The following is a 25,267-nucleotide window of genomic DNA, read 5'->3' as shown; positions in this document are numbered from 1 at the left end:
CATCCATCACACCTCACCCTGGCAGCATCCTTGTCAGATGCCTGAACCACCTCAACTGGCTCCTCTTGAAGTGCAGGAGTAGTGGCTCTACTCTGACCCTCTCCCGGATGGCTGAACTTCTCAGCCTATCGCCAAGGGAAAGGACAGCTACTCTTCAGAAAAAGCTCATTTCCACTGCTTGTATCCACATTTTTATTTTGGGTCAATATCAAAAGATTGTGATCATAAGGTAAGGTGATACAGATCAACCTGTAAATTAAGCGCTTGACTTCTACGCTGGGCTTTCTCTTCACCACGACAGACTGGTACAGCATCCATATCACTACAGTCGCTGCACAATTCCGTCTGTCAGTCTCCCATTCCCTTGTGAACAAGACCCCGAGGTACTTAAAATCCTCCACTTGGGGCAGTAACTGGTCCCTGACCCAGAGTGGGCACACCACCCTTTTCTGGCTGAGTTCCATGGACTCAGACTTGGAGGTGCTGATTCTCATTCACTCTGCTTCACGCTCTGCTGTGAACCACTCTGGTGCGAGCTGGAGGCCACCACCTGATGAAGCCAACAGAATCACATAATCTCCAAAAAGCAGAGACAAGATTCTGAGACCCCCCCAAGTGGAAGGCTTCCACCACCTGGCTACACCTAGAAATTCTGTCCATAAAAAAATTATGAATAGAATAGTTGAGAATAGGGCAGACCTAGATGAGTTCAATAACCACATGTCTGACTTATTGCAGGCTATACAGACAACACCCCTGCAATGGTTGTATAAGGATCGAATTGCTTATAGCAACGGGCCAGACACCCCCTACTCCCGAAGCACCTCCCTTCGGAACACTTCGAGGGACACGGTCGAATTCCAAATCCACAAAACACATGTAGACTGATTGGGCAAACTCCCATAAAGGGGGTAAAGAGCTGGTCTAGTGTTCCGCAACGAGGCAGAAAACCGCATTGTTCCACCTGCATCCAAGGTTCAACTAATGGACAAGACTCTCCTTTCCAACATCCTGGCATAGACTTTCCTGGGAAGGCTGAGGAGTGTGATCCAACTTTAGCTGGAGCACACACTTTGGTCCCCCTTGTCAAAGATGGGAATCTCACCCCATTCCTACCATCATCTGCTGTTCTCTAGAATAGAAGTTTGCAATCTCCTTATTAACAACACTGATTTCTTATGCCACCCAAAATCATTTTAACTGCAGTAAGCATTCCCTGGACCCTGGAAAAATCTCTTTTTTTGTAATTTTTGTCAATATATTTTTTTCAGGTAAAAGTGAAAGGACCACGTTACTGGGAACTGTCTGTAGACCTCAGCAAAGAAACACAGCATCTAAAGCAAGTATAGAGAGAACATGTATAACTTTGGTAGAGGTTTACAGTAATGATTTTGCTAAATGATAAGGACCATAATTCCTTCTTTTTATTGTAAATGTATAAGTGGAATTTAGACGGAAATGCGAATCTTACTTTTGTTATCTCTCTAAGGTCCATCTTGTCGAGAGATGGGGTGTTGTATGTAAAACTACGGGCTGGCCAGCTGCCCTACAAGGACGACCCTCAAGGTTGGAAGAGCCTGGTAGCCACCACAGTCAACCACCGCAGCTCTGGAGTCAAAGCCTTCAAGGTAAAACTGTCACACCAACCTGAAAAGCATAACGACATTATAGGGGAAGCTCAACATGAGCAGGCTTTCATTGTGTTAGGTAATGTGGCTAAACCTAAAACCCCAGTCAGAGAGAAGTTGTATTTGCAGTTACCTCCGGCTACAGTAATTTCCACTGCCATAACTTTACATTTGGGCTTCATTCATGATATTAGCAACGTAAGCAACTTCCTATGTATTAATCATATTCTCCCAGTAGAGGATTACACTTAAAATATGCTGTAAATAAAATGAATTGGAGAAAAATAGCTGATATTAAACTGAAAGTCTGAACATAATCTGTTTTTATTCATGTTATGTGTTCAGCTTATGTTACCATGGTGATTTAGCTGGTGAAAAAGCGAGCCATATTTGTGACACAAAAAACCCTGACTTAAAGCTCAGCATAGATGCTAACCGAAGCAACTGTGCTAAATGCAATAAATATCCACCTTTTTAAAAAATTAGATTAAGTTTGCTACTATCAGCCAGAGCATCTGCATTGTATTCTCTTTCTGTAGTGTACTTGTTAGTGGTGAGAGTTCATTAACATGTTGCAGGTTAATGAAGGCTTTAGTACATTTTTATGTAGATTTACAGGTTTTGTAAGCATTATCAAGCTTTTTTGTTTACGCTTTTCTCCTAATACACATAGACAAAAATCTACAGGTGGTGGAAAATTTTAGATGCGTTGTAGTTGAAGTGAGACAATTTCATATTACAAATTTGAAGAAGGAGTCCTATCGGGCTTGGTTAGCCTGTGGGACTCCGGAGGCAGCCGACAGGTATCGACAGGCCAAGCGGAATGCGGCTCGGGCAGTGGCTGAAGCAAAAACTCGGGTGTGGGAGGAGTTCGGAGAGGCCATGGAAAAAGACTTTCGGGCTGCCTCGAAGAGATTCTGGCAAAACCGTCAGACGTCTCAGGAGGGGAAAGCGGTGCTCTACCTGCACTGTGTATAGTGCTGGCGGAGCGCTGCTGACGTCGACTGAGAAAATTGTCAGGCGGTGGAAGGAATACTTCGAGGACCTCCTTAATCCCACTGACACGTCTTCCGAGGAGGAAGCAGAGTCTGGGGATGAGGGGAATGACCCGCCAATTTCCGGGGGCGAGGTCACTGAGGCAGTTAAACAACTCCTTGGTGGCAGAGCCCCTGGTGTTGATGAGGTCCGCCCCGAGTTCCTGAAGGCTCTGGACGTTGTAGGGCTGTCCTGGTTGACACGCCTCTGCAATGTTGCGTGGAGATCAGGGGCAGTACCTGTGGACTGGCAGACCGGGGTGGTGGTCCCCATCTTCAAGAAAGGGGACCGGAGGGTGTGTTCCAACTACAGGGGGATCACACTCCTCAGCCTCCCTGGGAAAGTCTATGCCAGGGTGCTGGAAAGGAGAGTTCGTCCGTTAGTCGAACCTCGGATACAGGAGGAACAATGCGGTTTTCGTCCTGGTCGCGGAACACTGGACCAGCTCTTTATCCTCTCCAGGATACTTGAGGGTGCATGGGAGTTTGCCCAACCAGTCTACATGTGTTTTGTGGACTTGGAGAAGGCATTCGACCGTGTCCCTCGGGGTGTCCTGTGGGAGGTGTTGCGGGAATATGGGGTGTCTGGCCCATTGCTACGGGCCATTCGATCCCTATACAACCGTTGCAAGAGCTTGGTTCGCATTGCCGGCAATAAGTCGGACTCGTTCCCGGTGGGTGATGGGCTCCGCCAGGGCTGCCCTTTGTCTCTGGTTCTGTTCATAATTTTTATGGACAGGATTTCTAGGCGCAGCCAAGTGGCGGAGGGCTTTCGCTTTGGTGGCCTCAGAATCTCATCTCTGATTTTTGCAGATGATGTGGTTCTGTTGGCTTCATCGGGTGAGGGCCTCCAGCTCGCACTGGAGCGGTTCGCAGCAGAGTGTGAAGCAGCGGGAATGAGGATCAGCACCTCCAAATCTGAGGCCATGGTTCTCAGCCGGAAAAGGGTGGAGTGCCCACTCCGGGTCGGGGATGAGTTCCTGCCCCAAGTGGAGGAGTTCAAGTATCTCGGGGTCTTGTTCGCGAGTGATGGGAGAAGGGAGCCGGAGATCGACAGACGGATTGGGGCTGCAGCTGCAGTAATGCGGACGCTGCACCGGTCCGTCGTGGTGAAGAGGGAGCTGAGTGTAAAAGCGAAGCTCTCAATTTACCGGTCGATCTACGTCCCTACCCTCACCTATGGCCACGAGCTGTGGGTAGTGACCGAAAGAACGAGATCGCGGATACAAGCGGCAGAAATGAGCTTCCTCCGAAGGGTGGCTGGCCTCTCCCTTAGAGATAGGGTGAGAAGTTCGGCCATCCGGGAGGGGCTCAGAGTAGAGCAGCTGCTGCTCCACATCGAAAGGAGCCAGCTGAGGTGGTTCGGGCATCTGACAAGGATGCCCCCTGGGCGCCTCCTGGGTGAGGTGTTCCAGGCATGTCCCACCGGGAGGAGGCCCCGGGGCAGACCCAGGACACGCTGGAGAGATTATATCTCTCGGCTGGCCTGGGAACGCCTTGGTATTCCCCCGGATAAACTGGAGGAGGTGGCTGGGGAGAGGGAGGTCTGGGCCTCTTTGCTTAGGCTGCTGCCCCCGCGACCCGGCCCCGGACAAAGCGGATGAAGATGGATGGATGGATGGATGGAAATTTGAAAAAAACAGCCATTTTATTCTTAGTTTTCTATAGGTTATCTTATTTTTTTGTCTTGTGTCTCTCCCTCTTTAATAGACTTTTTTTTTTCCACACAGTGCCAAATGCAAAGCTCACCTCAACTTGCACCGCACCCTTGTTAGTTTGAGTCAGTTTGCATCTTTCCAGCGAGTTCATCTGCAAACGAGCTCCTTCAACAATTTGCTTACAGTACTGCACACAGCTTTCAGAAGCCTGAGATAAGCAAGGGTTTTAGTAGGGAGTCGGGTACTACTAACCCACAGACGCTCATGGTTCCCTTTTTCTTTTAGATTTATAATGCGCATTAATAACTATAGTTCAATCAACTGAGGGGCCAGATACATCTTAAAGATCCTGTGTAAGATCTTTGGTGTATATTTTCCTATTTCTTAAGAACATGACTCTCAGATACTGTTGATTTGCAGTGAATAGTTTATGGTTTTTTTGGGGGCGGGGGTTCTATACCAATTTAAGTTTTCCATTGCATTTTGCTTCTTACAAACCCTTCTTTAAAAATTGATTTGAAAACAGACAAACACATTAATAGGAGTGACTGGAAATGAATTGACCTCCTCCCCAGTGAATGCTTCTGTCCAGTCTTGGCAGGTTGTCACTAAATGTTCAGTAGGCAGCTGTGTGGTTGACAGACTATTTACTGGTTTCCTGATGGTCTCAGTGTATGCTGTCAATATACTTAGAAGTCCAGAGGGGGGAAAACAAACACTGTTTATTCCACTTGTCCACACTCATCTCTTCCCCCCCCCCACTCAATTTCTTCTTCTTCTTCTAGTTTCCTCTTTCTTTCTGATCTTCTATGTTGCAATTTTGACAGTCTCCTCTTTTTCCTCTGTTTTGTCTCGTGTTTATGTAACACTTTAAGATGAATTTGATTTGTTTAAAAAGTGTTAACTGCATAAGATTTCATTTATTTCTTCAGATCACATCTCTTGTGCCCCTTCCTTATATTAAATGTCTTCTTCTTTCAAATGCTTCTTTATCTGTCTTTTGTATCCTTCCTTTTCTCTCTTTCTCCTCCATATGTTAATTTATAGCAATATTACAATTGTTTTGTTTTTCTGCAGCCTGAAGCCATCTCTACGTTCACCTCTGAGCCAGCTCTTGTCTCCTTTGCCGAGCTCTTCTGTAAAACTTCTGAAGGAATGAAACATGTGAGTTTTACATCCAAAAATGGATACGGATACACTCTGAAGGCAGGTTTCCTCCATAATGGCTTATCCCTGCAGTCATGTTACTGTTGTGGGTGAGCAACAGAGAGCCTGTGGCTGGTTTGAACAAACACAAGGAGTATAAATGGTATTGCAAAACACTCAGCCTTAAACAGATTTTTTTTTCTTAAGAGATGCCAGCTCAGTGGTGAGTTATAGTTTACTGTAAGATTTCTAAAGCAAATGTGTTGAATATAAATGCAAACAAAAGGTAACAAAATGTGTTTTCATTTATCCAGATGCATCCAGCATTTTCCCTACTTTCTTTCTTTTTTTCTTTTTTTTTTTTAAACAGAACCGACCGTTTTTACCCCTCAGTCGTTAAAGGCTGATGGGTTATTATCGTCACCCCACCAGGCAGGGGGCTGGCTCCTGGCACCGGATATTAGTGAATGCGATAACCTGAGATCAAGGCGATGCAAGAGCTTCAAACTCTTGAAGGAGTTTGATTCTCAGTGACCTTGACCTCAAGGTCAAAATAGGTTTTCTGAAAATCTTTTAAATGCAATAACTGAAGAAGGAAATTCCAAATTAATAACATAGGTGCATCTACTAAAAATCTTGGATGAATTTGATTCTCGGTCACCTTGATCTTAAGGTCAGAGTAAGTTTTCTGAAATGCAATAACTTGAGAAAAAATGCAAAAATGCACCATAGCTGTGCCTACTAGGAGGCTGAGGGGTAGTACTTCGTAGTTGCCAGTATTTTTAGAGAGTTATTCCAGACAAGAGTTTGTCAATTTTCCCAGGAAGCCTGACCTTTCAAATATCTCACAGCTTTGTTGTTAACATAGTTGGCAATGAAATATAGTTACATTGTAAACAAAACTATTCTTCCCTTTAGAGTAAACAAGGAGCCATGATTGTGGAGGAGCTCTGACATAAGCAATGGAAAAATACAAAAAGCTAATAAAATGTCTTCCCAGATTCATGTTAGACAAAACCCAAATAGGTCAGTTTTGTGTTAGATAAACAACAATTTTCATACACCATGTATTCCTGTATCCTGATTCAGGTCTTGTGCAGGACAACCCATCCATGAGCATGATTTTATAATGTTACAAACATATTAAAAGGAATTGTTCTCTATATAAAGAATACAGACAATTTCAGGAAACTGCTATAGCAAACGATAAACATAAAGATGAAAAATCAGGGAAAACTAACTACAAACAGCCATATCAGCCTTTAGAAGAGATTAGCTTAAATTAAAAGCATATAGGAAGCATTTACCAGACTCTGTATCAGTGTTTTATATGTTACAAACAAAACAAGTTTCAAGTTTCAAGTACAGCTACAGTATAGATCTTGGTAGAAATGTGGGAAATATTCAAGACCTTGACTTTGACTCAACATGCCAACAGGAGTAACAGGCACTCAATGGCCCTCTGAGGCCAGTCTGCATAATGCACATATGCTGAAGTTTTCCAAGTAGCATTTTTCCTGTATTCATTACTTTTAAGTCGAGTATATTGGTAAATATTTGCTGCTAGTTTGCAAATATTTGGTCATAAAGGCAAAGTATTGAATAAATTCAAAACTCACACAGGTTATTACCCCTTAACATTCCTGCACATTTTTAACATCTGTACTATATTTTACCTCAATTTTGACCTCAAAGTCACACATTCTGTGCCTTTAATGAGCTTAACATTGCTTTTAGCAATACATTTGGCAAAAGTGAAATCACAGAACTCACAAAAAAGATTGGCTTTAAAATAAGAATAGTTTTTAGGATATTTCAGTCAAAACAGGTTTGCATACAAGCTTAATGAAAAAAATAAACTGTAATGACGCCCAAAAAATGCTTACCTACAGCTTGATCTTATTAATCACTTGACTCTTATTTTGAGTAAAGTGGCTGCTTCGTCACATCTGGGTAATCTGTTAGATTGCACAGAGGTCATTGGTTTCAACTTGCATGGTGAAATGGAAGAAAATTAATCATGTTGAAGCATAGTGTTCTGTAATTAAATTTAAGAACAGGAGGACATCTCTTTGCTGTTCGTCTAGTTTTATCTGTTCAATCTCAGCATTTCTGCCTCTATATTTTCTACTTTTACTTGTTTATTAAATGTGAATATAGCCTGTAAATTCAGGAAATTGTTTTCTGGCGTGTAATTGCAAGATTCGTTGCTGTCTGGTATTAATGTGGGGTGAAATAGCTCCATGCCTAGATTTTAAATATACAGATCCCAACAGGTTCCGTATTTCTCCTTGTCAGTAGAGTGTGCCTAACATGAACAGATGGCCTTAAAAGTAATGAATTTAGTTTTTAATCAGAGTTCAGCCTCTATATAAGGAACTGATTAAGATGTGTTCTGTACAAACTTCAGTTAAATTCATACGATTTTAGACAGCGACACAATTTTAATACACTAAACATGTGGCTGATTGCAGGCTTTCAGCTTGAATTCAAGGGTTTTAACAAAAGTGTTGCATTCATTGTTTAGGAGAGAGAGACATTTTTACCCCTCAGCTGTGAAAGGCTGATGGGCTATTGTCATCACCCACCGGGCAAGCAGGCGGTGTGGTCAACCAAGTTTGTAAATGTGATAACTTGACAACGAAGAGATGTACGATTTTGAAATTGATACCAGCGGGTGTATCTACTAAAAATCTTCGGATCTGGCGACCTCGAGATTGAGGTCAGAGGTCAAGTTTTCTGAAAGTCTTGTGAATACGAATGAAACTCGAGAACAAGGCGACATAGGATCTTGAACATCCGTAGGTGTATTTACTAGGAGGCTGAGGCTGTGAAGGGATAGCCGTGATTCCAAATGCTGAACTTGCATTTGGTACCTTTGCCCTGGAAAGCCCAATGAGATGTTAATGCAAGTGAAAGAGGCCATTAGGATTAAAAGTTAAAGTAAACCAATCACCTTTAAAAGAAGGAATCCATTGGTGAGCCAGTTAAGGAAAAACCCTTCACTAAATCTATCGAGAAGACTCCTTCATTTATGTAAATGCAGGGGGTTTACAACAAGGTGCAAGCCAGAAAACACTCAAAAGAGCCTGCACATTTCTGAGAAAAACATCCTTTGGACAGAAGAAAGATTAGCTTCCCAGAATGATGGAAAAGAAAAGTTTGGAGAAGGAGCTTATGATCTGAAGCATACTAATTCATCTGTAAAACATAGTAGGGACAATGTTATATGGTCATATAGGCATGTATAGCTGTCAAAGGAACTTGGTTACTAGTGGTTATAGATTATGTGACTGAAGAAGTAGTTTTAAAGTGCACAGGGCTATATTCTCTGCTCAGATCCAACAAAGTGCTTCAGAGTGGAAATAATGTTTGTGGAAATTTGTTAATAAAGCCTGCAGACACAATGAGTTGTAACAGCACCTTTATTTCAACTATCTCATGCATAAGGAGGGACGTCAGTCAGGGGGGCACTGAGAGTCGTCTCAAAGTTGATGGTCTCGGTGCTGGCTAAAACACACAGCTCTGTGAATCCTCCATTTTCTCCGCTTCAACAGCTGGTAGGACAAAGGTACCTTTTCCCTCAGGGGTGATCAGCCCATCCATGGAACAGTTGTTCAGCGACCATGTTTTTATTAAAGGATGTTATCTACCGCTCACCGCTTGTCTGCAGGCTTTAAATGGAAAACTTCCACAACATGGATAATGACACAAAACATACTCCAAATACAATGCAAAGGTTTGTCAAACGGGAGAATATGGACATTTTTCAGTGGCCAACAGTATAAGCGGTTAATGCACATACAGGGAGTGCAGAATTATTAGGCAAGTTGTATTTTTGAGGAATAATTTTATTATTGAACAACAACCATGTTCTCAATGAACCCAAAAAACTCATTAATATCAAAGCTGAATGTTTTTGGAAGTAGTCTTTAGTTTGTTTTTAGTTTGAGCTATTTTAGGGGGATATCTGTGTGTGCAGGTGACTATTACTGTGCATAATTATTAGGCAACTTAACAAAAAACAAATATATACTCATTTCAATTATTTATTTTTACCAGTGAAACCAATATAACATCTCCACATTCACAAATATACATTTCTGACATTCAAAAACAAAACAAAAACAAATCAGCGACCAATATAGCCACCTTTCTTTGCAAGGACACTCAAAAGCCTGCCATCCATGGATTCTGTCAGTGTTTTGATCTGTTCACCATCAACATTGCGTGCAGCAGCAACCACAGCCTCCCAGACACTGTTCAGAGAGGTGTACTGTTTTCCCTCCTTGTAAATCTCACATTTGATGATGGACCACAGGTTCTCAATGGGGTTCAGATCAGGTGAACAAGGAGGCCATGTCATTAGTTTTTCTTCTTTTATATCCTTTCTTGCCAGCCACGCTGTGGAGTACTTGGACGCGTGTGATGGAGCATTGTCCTTTATGAACATCATGTTTTTCTTGAAGCATGCAGACTTCTTCCTGTACCACTGCTTGAAGAAGGTGTCTTCCAGAAACTGGCAGTAGGACTGGGAGTTGAGCTTGACTCCATCCTCAACCCGAAAAGGCCCCACAAGCTCATCTTTGATGATACCAGCCCAAACCAGTACTCCACCTCCACCTTGCTGGCGTCTGAGTCGGACTGGAGCTCTCTGCCCTTTACCAATCCAGCCACGGGCCCATCCATCTGGCCCATCAAGACTCACTCTCATTTCATCAGTCCATAAAACCTTAGAAAAACCAGTCTTGAGATATTTCTTGGCCCAGTCTTGACGTTTCAGCTTGTGTGTCTTGTTCAGTGGTGGTCGTCTTTCAGCCTGTCTTACCTTGGCCATGTCTCTGAGTATTGCACACCTTGTGCTTTTGGGCACTCCAGTGATGTTGCAGCTCTGAAATATGGCCAAACTGGTGGCAAGTGGCATCTTGGCAGCTGCACGCTTGACTTTTCTCAGTTCATGGGCAGTTATTTTGCGCCTTGGTTTTTCCACACGCTTCTTGCGACCCTGTTGACTATTTTGAATGAAACGCTTGATTGTTCGATGATCACGCTTCAGAAGCTTTGCAATTTTGAGACTGCTGCATCCCTCTGCAAGATATCTCACTATTTTTGACTTTTCTGAGCCTGTCAAGTCCTTCTTTTGACCCATTTTGCCAAAGGAAAGGACGTTGCCTAATAATTATGCACACCTGATATAGGGTGTTGATGTCATTAGACCACACCCCTTCTCATTACAGACATGCACATCACCTAATATGCTTAATTGGTAGTAGGCTTTCGAGCCTATACAGCTTGGAGTAAGACAACATGCATGAAGAGGATGATGTGGACAAAATACTCATTTGCCTAATAATTCTGCACTCCCTGTATTTAGTGAACCTAAAATCTTTTGTAAAGCTTAGTAGTCTGAACTTAAATCACATCTATTTTTTGAGAGGGAGACATATTTTTCTGGATGTTGTGAGACCTTGAGCCTTGTCGAATTGCCACACGCTCACTCCATGTTTTGTCTTTGCAGAGAGAAGATACTCTAGTGTTGTTCTCAGCTATGCTGTACGAATGTGTGACGCAGGAGTGTCCAGAGATGCTGCCCACATATATTGCTATCGAGCAGGTAACGCAAACGCACAGATTATGTGAGAGAGAGACGACTCTTCCCTGTCAGTACATTTTAGCAATTGTAAAGCAATTAAACAACCAAGTAACAGTAACACAAACGTTCCAGAAAAGAAATTCCATGAAATGAAATACTAGTGTGTGTCAGGTTGGCTTAAGTTTTAAATGACTAAGTGAAATGAACTGAAAAAATATTTACCTTAAAGTTAGAAAATTCATTTACAAACACATAATATTCTTTGAATCATGGTTATCAAAAATCTAGACCAATAACAGGATATAACTACGTATATACATCATACAAATGTGTATATATATCAGATAAATTGGAAGGTGTATTAGAATGTTAAGTGGCCTTTCCTACTTTTTAGTTTTACCTGTTGTATTTAAAGTTCCTTTGTCTCATACCACAGAATCTTTATAGCCTGTTTTTCCCCTGGAGTACAGAGTTTTGCTTTGTTTTTTAAAATACAAATTCATACAGAAATAAAGCTGTGGCTAACAAACCACAAAAAAAATAAGCTAATGTCCTAATCAAATAATTTTGCAAGGTTTTTAAATGTCCACTGGTAGATACGCCTGACAGACCTTCAGTAAGTGCTCTACATCTGTTAAGACACATGAACACATTGCCTTTGCTGGTGTCTCTCAGGCAGTGTCAGCTCTGCATCGGGGTGATTTGCTGCAGACCTTTCCCTTGTGGCAGTTGCGTCTGGTAGTGGAACTGTGGGACAGCAGGATGCAGCGAGGTCCTGCGAACCGCCGCGACACCCTGCTTACCTCTGAATTTCTGCCGGTCATGAAGAATGCGGTGGATGCCACACTCGACAGCTGGCTCAAAGGTGAAGAGAGATTACATGTTCAGAACTTTTCTTTAATTGGGTCCATAGTTTTATTTTGGGGTTTTTTGGACAAAGACACATTTTGCAGCTTTTCCTCCGTAAACCACAAGTGTTGAATTTGTATTTTTCATTGAGATAGAAGAAGAAATGAAGAGATACCAGTTCAAATGAAGGAGGCCATCTTTAGACTGAGAAACCAGAGTAAATCTATTAGAGAGGAACCACTTTAGGAGTGACCAGACAATCAATCCGGTGCATTCTTGAAACAGATGAATGCACTGGCCACCTCAGCAACACCCAAAGGCCTAAAAGAGCACAGAAGATAACTAAGTTACATAATGACGGAATTATTTCGGTGGTTAAGAAAAAAAACAACAACTTCACAACAGGGCTGTACTTGAAAGAATAACCTGAACCATAGGATATCATAACCCAAAGCACAGGATGACCTGACCCGAAGGATAAAGCAAGAGAAATCTAAGACTTTCTCAAGGCAATGGGATATTATTCAATGGTCAAGTTAGTCATCTGATCTTAACCTTGTAGAGCTTGCTTTTCAGTTATCAGTAAGGAAGCTGACTAAATATTAACTGATAATTTATGGCAAAGGGGTGGGATTAAATAAGTGTTTACTTCTTCCCACTCCCTTTCAACATGTAAATTAATCAAATAAAAAATTAATCAAAATTGAAGACAAAGCTGAACATAGAGACCCACAAACACACATTAGTTAAAGGCAGTTAGTAAACATGTAGCAGAGCATTTAAGGGGAAAGGGAATCCACTGTGACTGTGTGCAGAGGCATAACTACAAAAATGGTCTTCATTCAACAAATTGTGGGACTAACTGTAAGAGGGGTAATTCAAGGATTAATGAAGAGAGGTTAAATCTTACAAACCTTTAAACTAAAGAGTCTGTACTGAAACTAAAAATAGCCTAGTCAGGTCACAGAGGACTAATTGATAGTGTTTGATAAAAAATTTTAGCAGTTAAACCCAAGGTCACTAACTATATCTGCACTTAGTGTAGTTAATGATTAATCGAGATGTGTCAATCGTAAAAATTAATAATAAAAATGACTTATTTCATCCTGGATCAAACACTCAGGGTGCATTGCAGTCATGTATAAAAACTGTTTTATGTATAACAAGTACGCCCTACACCCCAAAAAAGCTGATGTTTTTTATGTGCGAAACAGGTCAGTTCCTGAGTTGAGGTTTTTGGTGTTTGCTTGCACAAACATCTGTCTTGCAAAGATCACATCTGTACCTAATTTCTTTTTACCCAAAGCGCTGCTGTTAAAATGTTAAGAAAGGAATGTTTCAACTCCAAATACATTCTTGACCAACAGAGATGGGACTTTCCTCTGTGCTGTGTAGCAAAGAATCTGTTTGCATTTCTTGCCTGGTTACACCACATTTAAACAGATGTAAAGCTGTGCTGAATGTGTTGGTAGAAGAAAGCACATGATGCGGGACAGATTGCTGTTTGCTGCTACAGATGTCTGATGTGGGTATCAATTGATGGTATCAACACGAGAACAACATGAAGAATGCTGAGCAAAGGCTCAGATGTCTTACCCTATTCAGTAACACATTTAGCAAACACAACTTCTGCTCACTGTGGGTCCTGCTCTGTCGAGTTGAAACGGTGTTAATAATTGTCTCTTATTCATTGAATAATAGATTTTTTTCAAGTGTTTCTTACAATATATATCAACAACGTCAGGGGGAATTTTTCAGATCTCAGGTTTTAGACTGTCCTGAATGCTCCATTTATTTATTCATTCATTCATTTATCTATCTGTATCCCCCTCCCTTTCATTCTTGAATTTCTATAATCTCCTTTCAGCTGCTCCTTTTGGAGTCGCCACAGTGGATCATCTGCCTCCATCTCATCCAATCCCTAGCGCCCTCCTCTGTCATAACAGACAGGGGAGGAGACACTCCCCATCTTCCACTACATCCATAAATCTTCTCTGTGGTCTTCCTCTTTTTCTCATCCTTTTTCTAACATATCCACAGTCCCTCTTCTGCGCATGTCCAAACCATCTAAATCTTGCCTCTTTAACTTTGCCCAGAACTTTTATAATGAAAGAGGATTTTCTTAATATGGTCATCTCAGAGACAGCTCTAACTGTGAGTACAGCAGCCACATTCACCTCTTTATGAAGGGCAGCCAATCAGAAAAAATGGTTAAAAGGAAGAGGAACTGCAAGGGCTTGTTTCAGGCGTTGGCTGAACTGAGGCCCTGCATCAAGGCCTAGTATACAAAATATTATTATTTAGATTATTTAGAATTGTGAATCATAGAAAACTAATCTAACAGCATTCTCTGTGCTTTGGATACCATCACCTTAGCCTCCAGTAAAACTGTGAAGAATCTTGGAGTCATTTTTGAGCAGGTTATGTCATTTAGTGTTCACATTAAGTAAAAATACAGAACTGCTTTCTTTCATCGACACAATCTCTCTAAAATTAGAAACATCCTTACTTAGGGTGAAAGCTACTTAATACATTTATTACTTCTACATGGGACTATTGTAATTCATTATTATCAGGTTGTTCTCAAAGTTCTCTGAAAAGCCTTAATCCAAAATAATGGAGCAAGAGTAGTGACACAGATTTTCTTCTATGGCTCCCTGTTAAATCTAAAATCTTTCTCAATTACAAGGTCTTCAATAATCCGCCAGCATGATATCGTAAAGATTTCCTCGTACTTCATTTTCCCGTCACTTTGCTCTCAGACTGCTGGCTTACTTGTGGCTCCTAGAATTTCTAAAAGTAAAATCATAGGCAGAGCCTCCAGCTATTATGGACCTCTCATGTGGAAGCAGCTGCCAGTCTCCCATAATTTGGGAGACAGGCATCATCATTAAAAGGGGGTTGTTTTTACTGTTGCCTACTGCTTGTGCATAGGGGATTATCTGATTGGTGCAGTTTTCTCTGTAATAATGTGGGTGACCTTTGTTTTTCATATTGTTCTGTTTGATTAAAATAGAGTTGAGTGGAGCAGGAATTGGCGCAATAGTCCACTTTAAGGACAATGTGACAAGTTGTATGAGAGAGAATCAGAAGGCCACCATATGACAGGTGTCAGCTGAGGAAAGTCAGCTGTTAGCTAGACATTCTTCAAAAGCAATCAGTTTTTTTTTTCTACTGATAAACAAGCTTGACATTAGATGCATTAATATCAGCAAGTATAGACTCTGTGAACACATAACATGTATAGATAGATAATAGACATAGATCTAGTGAGCATTTATTTTTGCAGTGCCTGCATGTGACAAAGAGTTGGCTCTGCTGAGCAGCAGTGTCACATGCCGAGTATTTCACAGGCAGGATGTGTTTCAGCTTGTTTTCCTGTAACGGGTGTAGCACATTAATGTCATAGTTTAGAAGTTAACCAGCCTGTGTATATACTTAAACAAACACGCATTCCATCACAGAAATTGCACACACAAGTACACTAACACACCCACATGGTAATAAATGCACAATAAGCAGCGTGGGAAACAGGTGAAGTAGTTGGATGGGACTGCATTCAAGAAATAATTCAAACATGCCTTTACTTTTATGTTTTGTGACGCCTCTCGCCTCTGGCAGACAGCTGAAAGGAAATCCAAACTAGCTTGACCTCAAGCATCGGGAATGTGAAGTTCTCTGGAACTCAACCATGAATGAAATATGTATCAAGAGCTTGCTTGTTATTTTTATGATTCTTGTTTCAACCCTTGTATCTTTCTGAGAAGTGACTGCATGCAGCAGTGAATTCATTCATAAAAGATACTGAGGTACACAAGAAGTCACAGATATTTCCCAATGGGATTCTTTGAATTTCATGCAATACTAAAAGGGACCATTATCAATTAAAGATTAGTTTTGAATTGTGTTTTTAGAAAATGTAAGGAAATTCAGCAGCATAGGACTTATTTTTCTGAGACCTTTTCTCACACAACTGTTCTGAGAGAGATGGAGATTTCCACCCTTAAAATCACCAGGGGCATTTCCTGTTGAAATATATTTAAGGATGCGTGCATAGCCTGGGGACAGAAACACATTTCTACAGTCTTGTGACATGATTACACAGTTTTGAGGTAAATTGGCTTGCTTGAAAGTAAATCAAGGCGTGACTTTGCATGCCACATGCAGCAAATGTGCAGAACTGCATATTTGCCACATGGCTTGCTGACACGACGCACATTCCAGATAGCAACGAGTAAAGTTTTGTTTTTACATCAAGGCCACGGAGGGCAAACCATGAATCTGTTGTTCTATCTGCTGTCACCTTGGCTAAAGTGGAACTGTAAACAGAGTTTAAATACTGCCCGTTGAACAGCTGCTGCTTTGCCTTTAAGCAGCCTTTTATTACTCCAGTTTCAGTGCAGAACTGTCCTTCATAAAGTCCTTGGCTTTCGCCAGATCACTGGTGCTAAGCGTCAGTCGGACCTAATAGTTCCAGAGGGATAACAAGCGGATATCCTCTTTTGGGATAGTGAAAACTATGGGTCCTCTGGTTTTAGGCACAAAAATCACTTTTTTTTTCTGTTTTTAGTTTTCTTTTGTTCATTCATTCAGTGTCTGTAATCCACATTGGCTCACTCTACCATGTATGAGCAAAGAAGACAAAAACATGACAGGTATCAGGTTTCAAAAAAGAAAGAAATAAAGAATGGAAAAAGGCATTTTCTAGTAAGATAATTGATTACCGGTATAAGCTTAAAAAAAAAAATGTAAATAAAAAAAATATCTGTCTTCTCTCATCAAATATCTGTTTTCTTTCCTAGAAAACAGCTCTGTGTTGAGGACCTACATGAAGGGAGAGGCACTCTCAAAGGACACCCAATCGATCATGTTGGCCTGCTTCTTGGTGTACCGGTCAATCCCCTACCTCAAGAACGCACACACACAGCTGGAGGGTAAGACAAACATACGCTCACATGAAACTGCATTTGTACTTTTGCATATAAACATCCAGCATGCTGTTGACAGCATCAAGAATTTACCTCTATGACTTAGATCGCTACAATGTAACTAAGAGGGGGAAAGTAGCATTTCTACCATCATGATTGATTGATTGATTGATTGATTGAATCTTTATTTTGAACATGTTGAAAAAGTACAACAAAATAGAATTAAAAGAGACAAATGAACAAAGCAAAACAAAAGGAAAACGAGCAACCACAACTCCAAATAACGTTCTTGTTCAAAAAGGAGCAGGAAGAAGCATAAGCTTATTTAATCCCACCCCTTTTCCACTATCTAGTATCAATAGACTACAGAAATACCTCCTTGCAATTACATTATATGTCATGTGTATTTATTTATTTTTTTTTAATATATATACATATATGTTTCTATCTATCCATACATCTATCATACAGAACTTGAAACCATTGTACAAAAAAAATTCATATGATGAAAACTGCACACTTGTTTAAGGCTTTATTCTTTCACATGCAGGCTGCAGCTCACTTGGGGACTTACTGTTACTTAGCAGCCAGTTGGGCATCCCTTTGAGAGATTTGCTGAGGCTCGTACCTGTCCTTCTGGGTTCTGCATCTGGACCACACACACTGCTGGGATTTCCACTGCAAGCATTTTGATTGTGATTCTCAGAACTCGTAAATGGGCTGGTATCCTCTCAGAGAAACACTTCAAAGCCTTGCACTGCTGGCACCCGTGGGACTGATTTTCTACCTGTAACAGCTGCAAACAGGTGCAGCACGTGGGACAAAATGTGAGCATTAGACATCTTTTGTCTAAATGCAGCATGGCTGCCTTGAATGGAGAAGAACTGACTTTTTCCCTCTGAGGCTCTAGGAAATGAAATAACTAAAGTAATTATCTTTGTAACATATTTGTATTTAGGTTGGGGTTTTTTTAATGGTATAAAAAAGGTTTAGGCTGCAGTAATCGTGCAGTTTAACCTTTTCAGATGGTTACTCAGAATTCCAGTGGCAGATAGAACAGAATGAACTGATCATTATAATTCAGCTGTTGTCATATACTAGTTTTCAAGCTGAGTTCAGTCCACTGGGTTGAGTGAACATGAAAAGACAGAAAAGGCAATAAAAAGCAGAAGTACCTGCACACTCCATGAATACTGTTTTTATTCTGTGGCTTAATGTGGGTGAATGAGACTCCTCAACATAATCAGGACATCATCTGCCTTATTGTTTCCTCTTTTTTAGATCTCATTATGTCCACCACTTTGAAGATACTCTTTTTGAAAATGCTGCTGCATTTCCTGTGTTTTTATGTTTCTGACAAAGACCAGTTGCTTACTGCTCATTAAACCCTCACAAGAACTGCATTCATCTTTTTTGATGTGTTGTTGCCAGTGTCCGTCATGCTTGTTTATTTAGCTCAGATCTTACTTTTGTGGTGCCAGCCTTGCATCAGTGTGGATAAGATAAAGGTCGCTTTTTAAGTGATGCGTGAAACAAAATGGTCTGTGTTGTTTCAGGTGTCCTGCCACATGAAAGAAATCCCCTGATCTTCCAGTGATAGTTTTGTAGTAAAGCAATGTCCTCCACAGGTGGGGCTCAGTTTGCTAGTTATTTGCACTGTTACTTGCTTTAGTTTGCTTTGTGAATCTTTACACCAACACAGAAACTGTGATATGGCCTGAGAACGTGAGGTCAGCATCTAATCCTCTAAATTTTTGCCTTTATTTAACCAAACCATAACTCATAAAACTGTGGAGGTAATCTGAACGGTCAGGTTAAAATGTGCTAGTAGTAACAAAAAAACACAATTTCTTATGAAGTAAGTTATGCTGGTGTTTTCTTGAAGACATTTACAGATTTTTGTGTTTCTGTTGGATATTTGATGCTGAGCTTAGCCAGAAAATCTGACACCCCAGACTGGGACTTTCCTTTGCAGTTCATGACTGTAGCATAAGTGCTTAAAAATGCACTACTGCATGTAGTGGTGGAAATCCGAGTTAGTGAAAACTAACTGACCATTTCTTGACGCTTTTCTCTTCCAAAGTGCTCACGGAGTCAGATTTCTATAAAACAGTTTCACCAACAATGAGCAGAAATAAATTTTATATAAATGAAACGGGTAAAGACAGAAATTTGGAACAAAACTTAACTGATGTATATCTTAATGATGATAATACTAACTGTGTTGGATATATCGAAATAAAAATTTGGAGAAAAATAGTAAATAGATTTCATTAAAAGACTTTAAGGGACTGTAAGGTCACTAATCCTCACATTAATAAGCTGCAACAGTGGCTCAGTGTGGTTCCCAGATGCTTTTTCTGTAGTTGCTGGAGTGCCATCAGGTTTTACGTTTTATTATCAAACTAGCCTAGTTATGGTTGTCTATTCAAATGTGGATTCATTGCAAACAAGACCTTTTCAATACCCATTTTGTTCAAATTTAAATAAATATATCCAGCTGCAGCCCACATCCAAAGCAACATTACACTTCCTGTTTACAACTCCCAAAGAGATGTTATTAAATCAATACTAACCCCTTTGTTCATGTTTTTCTATCAATATCTGGATATGTTTCTCTTCCACAATGTGTGTGTGTCCCAGTATTATAGGTGGAAAAAACCCCACTTTAGCCTTTAAACTCTCAGAAAACTCTTGGATTTTGATTCCCAGCTGAGTATGGAAATCTTAATGTCATGTAGTTCCTGTGTGGGAGGGTTTGCAGTATGTGTTTAGCTCAGTCTTAGATAATTTCTAACCAACAGCTCTAAGAACATTCCAGAGCAAATGGAAAACATCCGAGCAAACAAGTGGCCCACACCCACCTCATAGAGCTGCAACACACAGAGCATGCTAGCATCAAACTCTTCAGATAATATAGTGAAGTTGTAGTTTTCTATTTTTCAGCAAATTCTTGCTTCCATTTGCAAAAGTTGTAGACGAGTCAAACTTTCCAGCTTCCAACAAATGCCAGTCATTTCACTTATATTTTGTTAATTGAGTCATTATCCACAGATAAGACAGGTTATAATAAAGGACCAACAAGTGTTCTACTTTTTTTAATTTACTCTTCCTCATTCTGAGGCTACATGCTATGGTTTGGGTGGACAAAACACAGGATTTCAGGCATCTGTTAAGCACTCCTTTGGCTGGTCCACCCACATTTAAACACCATTGTGTTTCCTACTGTGCTAAACAAGTCTTTTCCGATGGTTTAAACCTTGAAAAGGCTCTAAAATAGCAACCAGACGTGACTTGCATAGCTTTGAAGGATGAAAAGACATTTTCAGGGCCACGACTGAAGATGTGGAGTTTTATTTTGCTCAAGAAGACAATTGTGGTCATTCTATTATGTCTTTCTAAAATATTTCCTGGCTTTTATCTGAATTTGTCTGAAGTGTTTGGGTGGATATGGTGCTTGAGTCTCCTTAAACACTAGTTCCTTTTCCCATCACAATGAGGCCCTTTCTTTAAAGAGACATAATATTAAAAACCACCTTTGTTGGTTAGCTTCTGTGTGCATAGGAACCCATGAGGATTTGGACACTGACATGATTTTTGTAACTGTACCTCTTTACATCACCACAGTGGATTTCCAACAAGATTTGATGGAAATGCAGACTCTCCGCTTTAATTAAATGGTTTAACAAAAGTGTCTTAATAATGTTTGTATTCATTTGAGTCATTTTTATACATCGTCCCTCATTTTCAGAGGCTGAGACATGATTCCTCATGTCATGTATTGAGGCATCTTTAAGTCAGAGCTTTGACTAGGCTTCTCCAAAATCCTCATTTAGATTGTTTTTCTTTTGTTTGTTTGTTTTTGTTTTTTTTGAGTAACTGAAAAAAATGTAGACTTTCTGGTATGTTTCGGATCATTGTTCTGCTGCATAACCCACATGTGTTTGAGCTTCAGGGCACAAACTGACCGACCAATGGAAGTCTTCCTCAATTGATCTTCATTTCATTGCAGTTGCTAAATCAACATTGAAATTTATTATCCTTTAATGGGGCTTTCAAAAGCTCATTGTCCAAATACTTACCTACCCGAACATTGGCAAGGGACTTTTTTTTTCTGCTTCCAGCTTTGAATGTTTTTCCACATGTGTTTGTGTTTTGTTTTGTTTTCCACCAGGCTTTTAAAGTGGGCTATGCTCATATGGGAAAGAGTATTTGGTTGTTTTTTTGTTGCCATGTCCCACAAATAAGACCTTACAAGTTTCCCAATCCCCCTAACATATGATGATATTGTTAACCAGTGGTAACTAATTTCTAAAGCTAACCCATGGAGAATTGTCTCTCAGGTCTACTGATTTAGTTACTTGTTGCTCACGGTTTTGGTTTAAAAATGACACAAAATGAAGCTCCCTAGTGATGGAGTATTTAGCAGCGGATGGACAGCTATTGATAATGCGTAATGGGTAATAGATAATGACATGGGTATTTCCCAGTGGGAAATGATAATGAAACAGAAAGTATCTTGCTAATAAATATTTGATCATGAGTAATGAGAGAAATTTCCCTCAGGAAACAATATTGGCTCACTAATAATGAATGCATCCTTGTCTGCTGAACATGTGAATTAGTTGCTTGTAACATGTTAACCATGGTGTGCTTTTAAGCTAATTATAATCAATGTTAGCTTGCTATGTTGACCCTAAGAGAGAAATTAAATGCAGCTTGCACCCTTCCTGCATGTTTATTTATTTAGTTTTCACATTCATACTTACTGTTTCAAATTATCAAACAAATTGTAATCGTAGACTAAGATGAACCTAGTAAATACAAAATGCAGTACCACTCTTGGCAACAAAAACTGCAATCAAGCATTGTGATAACTGCCAATGAGTATTGCTCATCACTGTGGAGGAATTTTGGTCCACCCTTCTTTTTAGAATTATTATTAATTCAGCCTCATTGGAAGGTTTTCCAGCATGAATGACCTAACCTCACATTGAGGCATCTTTAAGTTAGTGCTTTGACTAGGCCACTCCAAAATCCTCATTTAGATTGTTTGTTGAGCAACTCAGAGGTGGACTTTCTGGTATGTTTCGGATCATTGTTTGCTACATAACCCAAGTATGTTTAAGTTTCAGGGCACAAACTGATGGACCAATGGAAGTCTTCCTCAAATGGTCTTCATTTCATTGCAGTTGCTTCTCCTTCAGGATTTCTAGTTGAGGGCAATATTTATCCTTCCATCAGCTATGGCAAGTTGTCCAGGTCCTGAGGCAGCAATGCCCCGGAACATCACGTTACCATCGCCATGTTTTACTCTTGGTTTGATGAACTCCATTTTTGCCTGATCTCTTTCTTATTGTCGGATCATGAATACTGACCTTAACTGAGGCAAGTGAGGCCCGCAGTTTTTTAGATGTTTTTCTGAGTTCCTTTGGGATCCCTTGGAATAATTTTGGTAGATTTTCGACTCTTGGGAAGGTACACAATGTTCTAGTTTTTCTCTATTTGTAGATGATGGTTCACTGGAGTCCCAAAGTTTTAGAAATGGCTTTGCAACCATTTGCATCTGTTCTGGAGTTCCTTTAGCTTGTGGCATGATGTGTTGAGTTCTGAGATCGTTTAATCTGCTTCATGTTTTCAGACAGGTTCTATTTAAGCGGTTTCTTGGTTCAGCAGGTCTGGCAGTAATCAGGCATGGGCGAGGCTAGCCACACTGAACTCTGCTTTCCCCAATATGTGGTGGTGTGGATGCTTTTTTTCCCCCTTAATAAATGTAATGATCTATTTTCTTGGGTTATCTTAGTGTTATATATATTTTTTTGATTATCTGAAGCACAAAAGTCTGGAAAATATGCAAAAAATAAGTAGTCAAGAAGGGGAAAATTTTTCCTTTTTTTTTTTTTTTTTTTTTTTTTACACCCCTGTAAGTGTGGAGCTGGTAAACAACAATATAAATAGTAAAACTATTTCTAAACTGATGACAACTGTTGACTTGCTCCTTATCTGCAATAACTCCTGTAAGATTAGTGTGAAAGAACTCTGTTCTTGCATGCCAACAATGCCACCCATGTAGCATTGTGTTTGACTGGTATCTAGTAACACACAGTGTAATTTGTAAGCTAACCAGGCACCCAGTGTCTGTGCTGCATGTTTAGCTGGCTGATTATATGCATGTGGTTTCCTGGAAACGCATGCTGGTTCAGTCAACACGTCTTAACAAACATTCCAGAGAAAAGTCACATGATGTTAATCAGTAAACAGAGCCCAGGAACCGGAACTGGGATGGCCTGTGGATGTCTGTCAGATGATGACGGTCTCGTGGTTTTAATAGTCCTCAAGTCTCGACTGAAGGCTGTAAATGACTGTACTTCTTTCTTGAACTTCCTTGTATCCCTACTGTTATGATGTTGCAGGGCCACATGTGCTCTTGCAGAATAGTAGGCATCCCACATTTTCTGGGTGGGTAATGTCTCATGGTTACAGAGAAACTTTGTTTTGAACATTACAGCATGTGAATTGCTGTGGGAGTGTATTCTTTTGCAGAAAATCTGTGTTTAGATCTTATCTCACAGGTTTTCCTCTGAATTTCACACATACAATGCAGTGTATGCCTGCCTTAGATATCCAGTTCAAATTAAACAGTCACAAAGAAACTAAAGTCTTCTTTAACTGGTCTTCATGTCATTGCGGTTGCTAAATAAAAAATAACAGCAGATAATACTCAAACAGAAAGCATGTTTCAGTGTGACTCACTTCACCTGCGGCCCAAGCAACATCTTGTCACCATCTCTCTGAGATGGCGAAGAGATGTGGAAGAAAAGTAACCAGTCCAGACAAAACCAAAAATTCTGAATGTCCTGTAGTATAGATCAAAGAAAAGAGTGCAGAAGGTTGATTAAGGGTATATAACTAATCACTATTCTAACTGGATATGCATGACATTACTAATACTTGCAATACTTACTCATTTACAACAATGGAAAACCCCTTAAAATAATTAAGAAAGGGAACCAGATTTTTGTCTTGACCTCATATTGAAAACATTATTGTGCCCCACAGAAAGTCAGCGCAACAGCCAGCCCATCTCTAGTAAACCTTTGTTAAGACATCATTCTGTAACATTGCGTGGAAGCCTGGAACAGTGCCTCTGGACTGGCAAACTCAGATAGTGGTTCCTTTTTGAAGCAGAGGGCGTGTTCCAACTTCAGAGAACACAGACCCCTCTGGGGAGGTCATTGCCAAGGTCCTCGAGAGGACAATCTGTTCATTAGTTGAAACTCCAACTCAGGAGGCGCATTGAGGTTTCTGTCCTGGTTGTGGAAACCGTAACCAGGCCCTTATCCTCTCCAGTATATTCAAGGATGTGTGGGCGTTTACTCACCTATTCTATGTTTTGTGGACCTGGAGAAGGCATTCATTGGCATCCCTTAGGGTGTCCTGTTGGGGTTGCCTCAGGAGTATGGGGTATTGGGCCTGTTGTTCCGGGTCATTCAGTCCCTGTACAACAGCAATGAGAGCTTGGCTCACAATGCCAGTTTCCAGTGGCTGTTGCCCTTTGTCACTAATTCTTTTGTGGAAAGAATTACTATGCACAGTTGAGGGGCCTAAGGTGGCAGATTTGATGGTCTTGGGATCTCATCTGCTGGCAGATGACGTGGTTTTGCTGGCTAAATCAAGTCATGACCTCCAGCTTGCACTAGAGTGGTTTGCAACCTACTTTGAAGTGGCAGGAATGAAAATGAGCAACTTTTAAGTCTGAGGCCATGGTTCTTAGCCAGAAAAAAAATGTCTTGTTCATATGTGAAGTAAAGCGGGACTGGGAGACTGACCTATTGACTGATGTGGCGTCTTCATTGTTGTGCATGTTGGGTGTGGTAAAGAGACAGCTAAGCTTGAAAGTGATCTGGTCAAGAGCTTTTTCCAAAGGGTAGCCAAATTCACACGAAGAGAGAGGGTGGGGAGATGCTTGGAATAGAGCTGCTATTCTTCCACATTGAAAGGAGCCAGTTGTGGTTGTTCACCACACATCTGACTGGGATGCCTTCTGGCATGCCTCCTGAGTGAGGTGTTTTGTGCATGTCCAATTTGGAGGAGGGCCTGGGGCAGACTAGACTTGCTGAATAGATAAAATTTCTCAGCTTGCTTGGGGAACTCTTTGGTACCAGGGAGAAGATGATCCTGGCATCTCTTCTTAGACTGGTGCCCCTATGATCCGTACCTGTAGCTTAGGATGGAGGATCATAATGATGAATGAATGGATAATGTTAAGGTAGTAGCGTAGGATTTTTTTAAGTTGAAAAGATAAAACGCAAACAGATCAAAAGAAATATGCATTTACAATCTTGGGAAACAGGGATGCTTGACTGAGTGCAGTGTTTGTAATACCAGTTCATTGAGCCTGTGGGAAAAGATCTGCCTCCAGAAGGCAAGG

At 40.7% G+C, this 25,267-nt stretch overlaps 1 protein-coding gene across 1 annotated transcript in view; it reads left to right on the top strand.

Moving 5' to 3' along the window:
* anapc1 (anaphase promoting complex subunit 1) overlaps positions 1-18,239 on the top strand; it is a 60,343-nt gene extending 42,104 nt beyond the window's left edge. Inside the window, exons 47-53 of the mRNA XM_085477186.1 lie at positions 1,272-1,339; positions 1,490-1,628; positions 5,398-5,484; positions 10,985-11,080; positions 11,735-11,924; positions 16,711-16,842; positions 17,387-18,239. Coding sequence (XP_085333312.1) covers positions 1,272-1,339; positions 1,490-1,628; positions 5,398-5,484; positions 10,985-11,080; positions 11,735-11,924; positions 16,711-16,842; positions 17,387-17,529 — 855 coding nt within the window. The 3' untranslated portion in view covers positions 17,530-18,239. The remainder of the gene's footprint in view (positions 1-1,271; positions 1,340-1,489; positions 1,629-5,397; positions 5,485-10,984; positions 11,081-11,734; positions 11,925-16,710; positions 16,843-17,386) is intronic.
* Positions 18,240-25,267: the final 7,028 nt, after the last annotated feature.

The sequence above is a fragment of the Copadichromis virginalis genome, linkage group LG13, assembly GCF_057382275.1.
Source record: "Copadichromis virginalis isolate Kocher_CV1m ecotype Utaka linkage group LG13, C_Virginalis_male_GT1.1, whole genome shotgun sequence".
NCBI classification, from domain to species: Eukaryota; Metazoa; Chordata; class Actinopteri; order Cichliformes; family Cichlidae; genus Copadichromis; species Copadichromis virginalis.
Note: the sequence above shows the minus strand (reverse complement) of the source record. Positions and strands in the feature narration are given on the sequence as shown.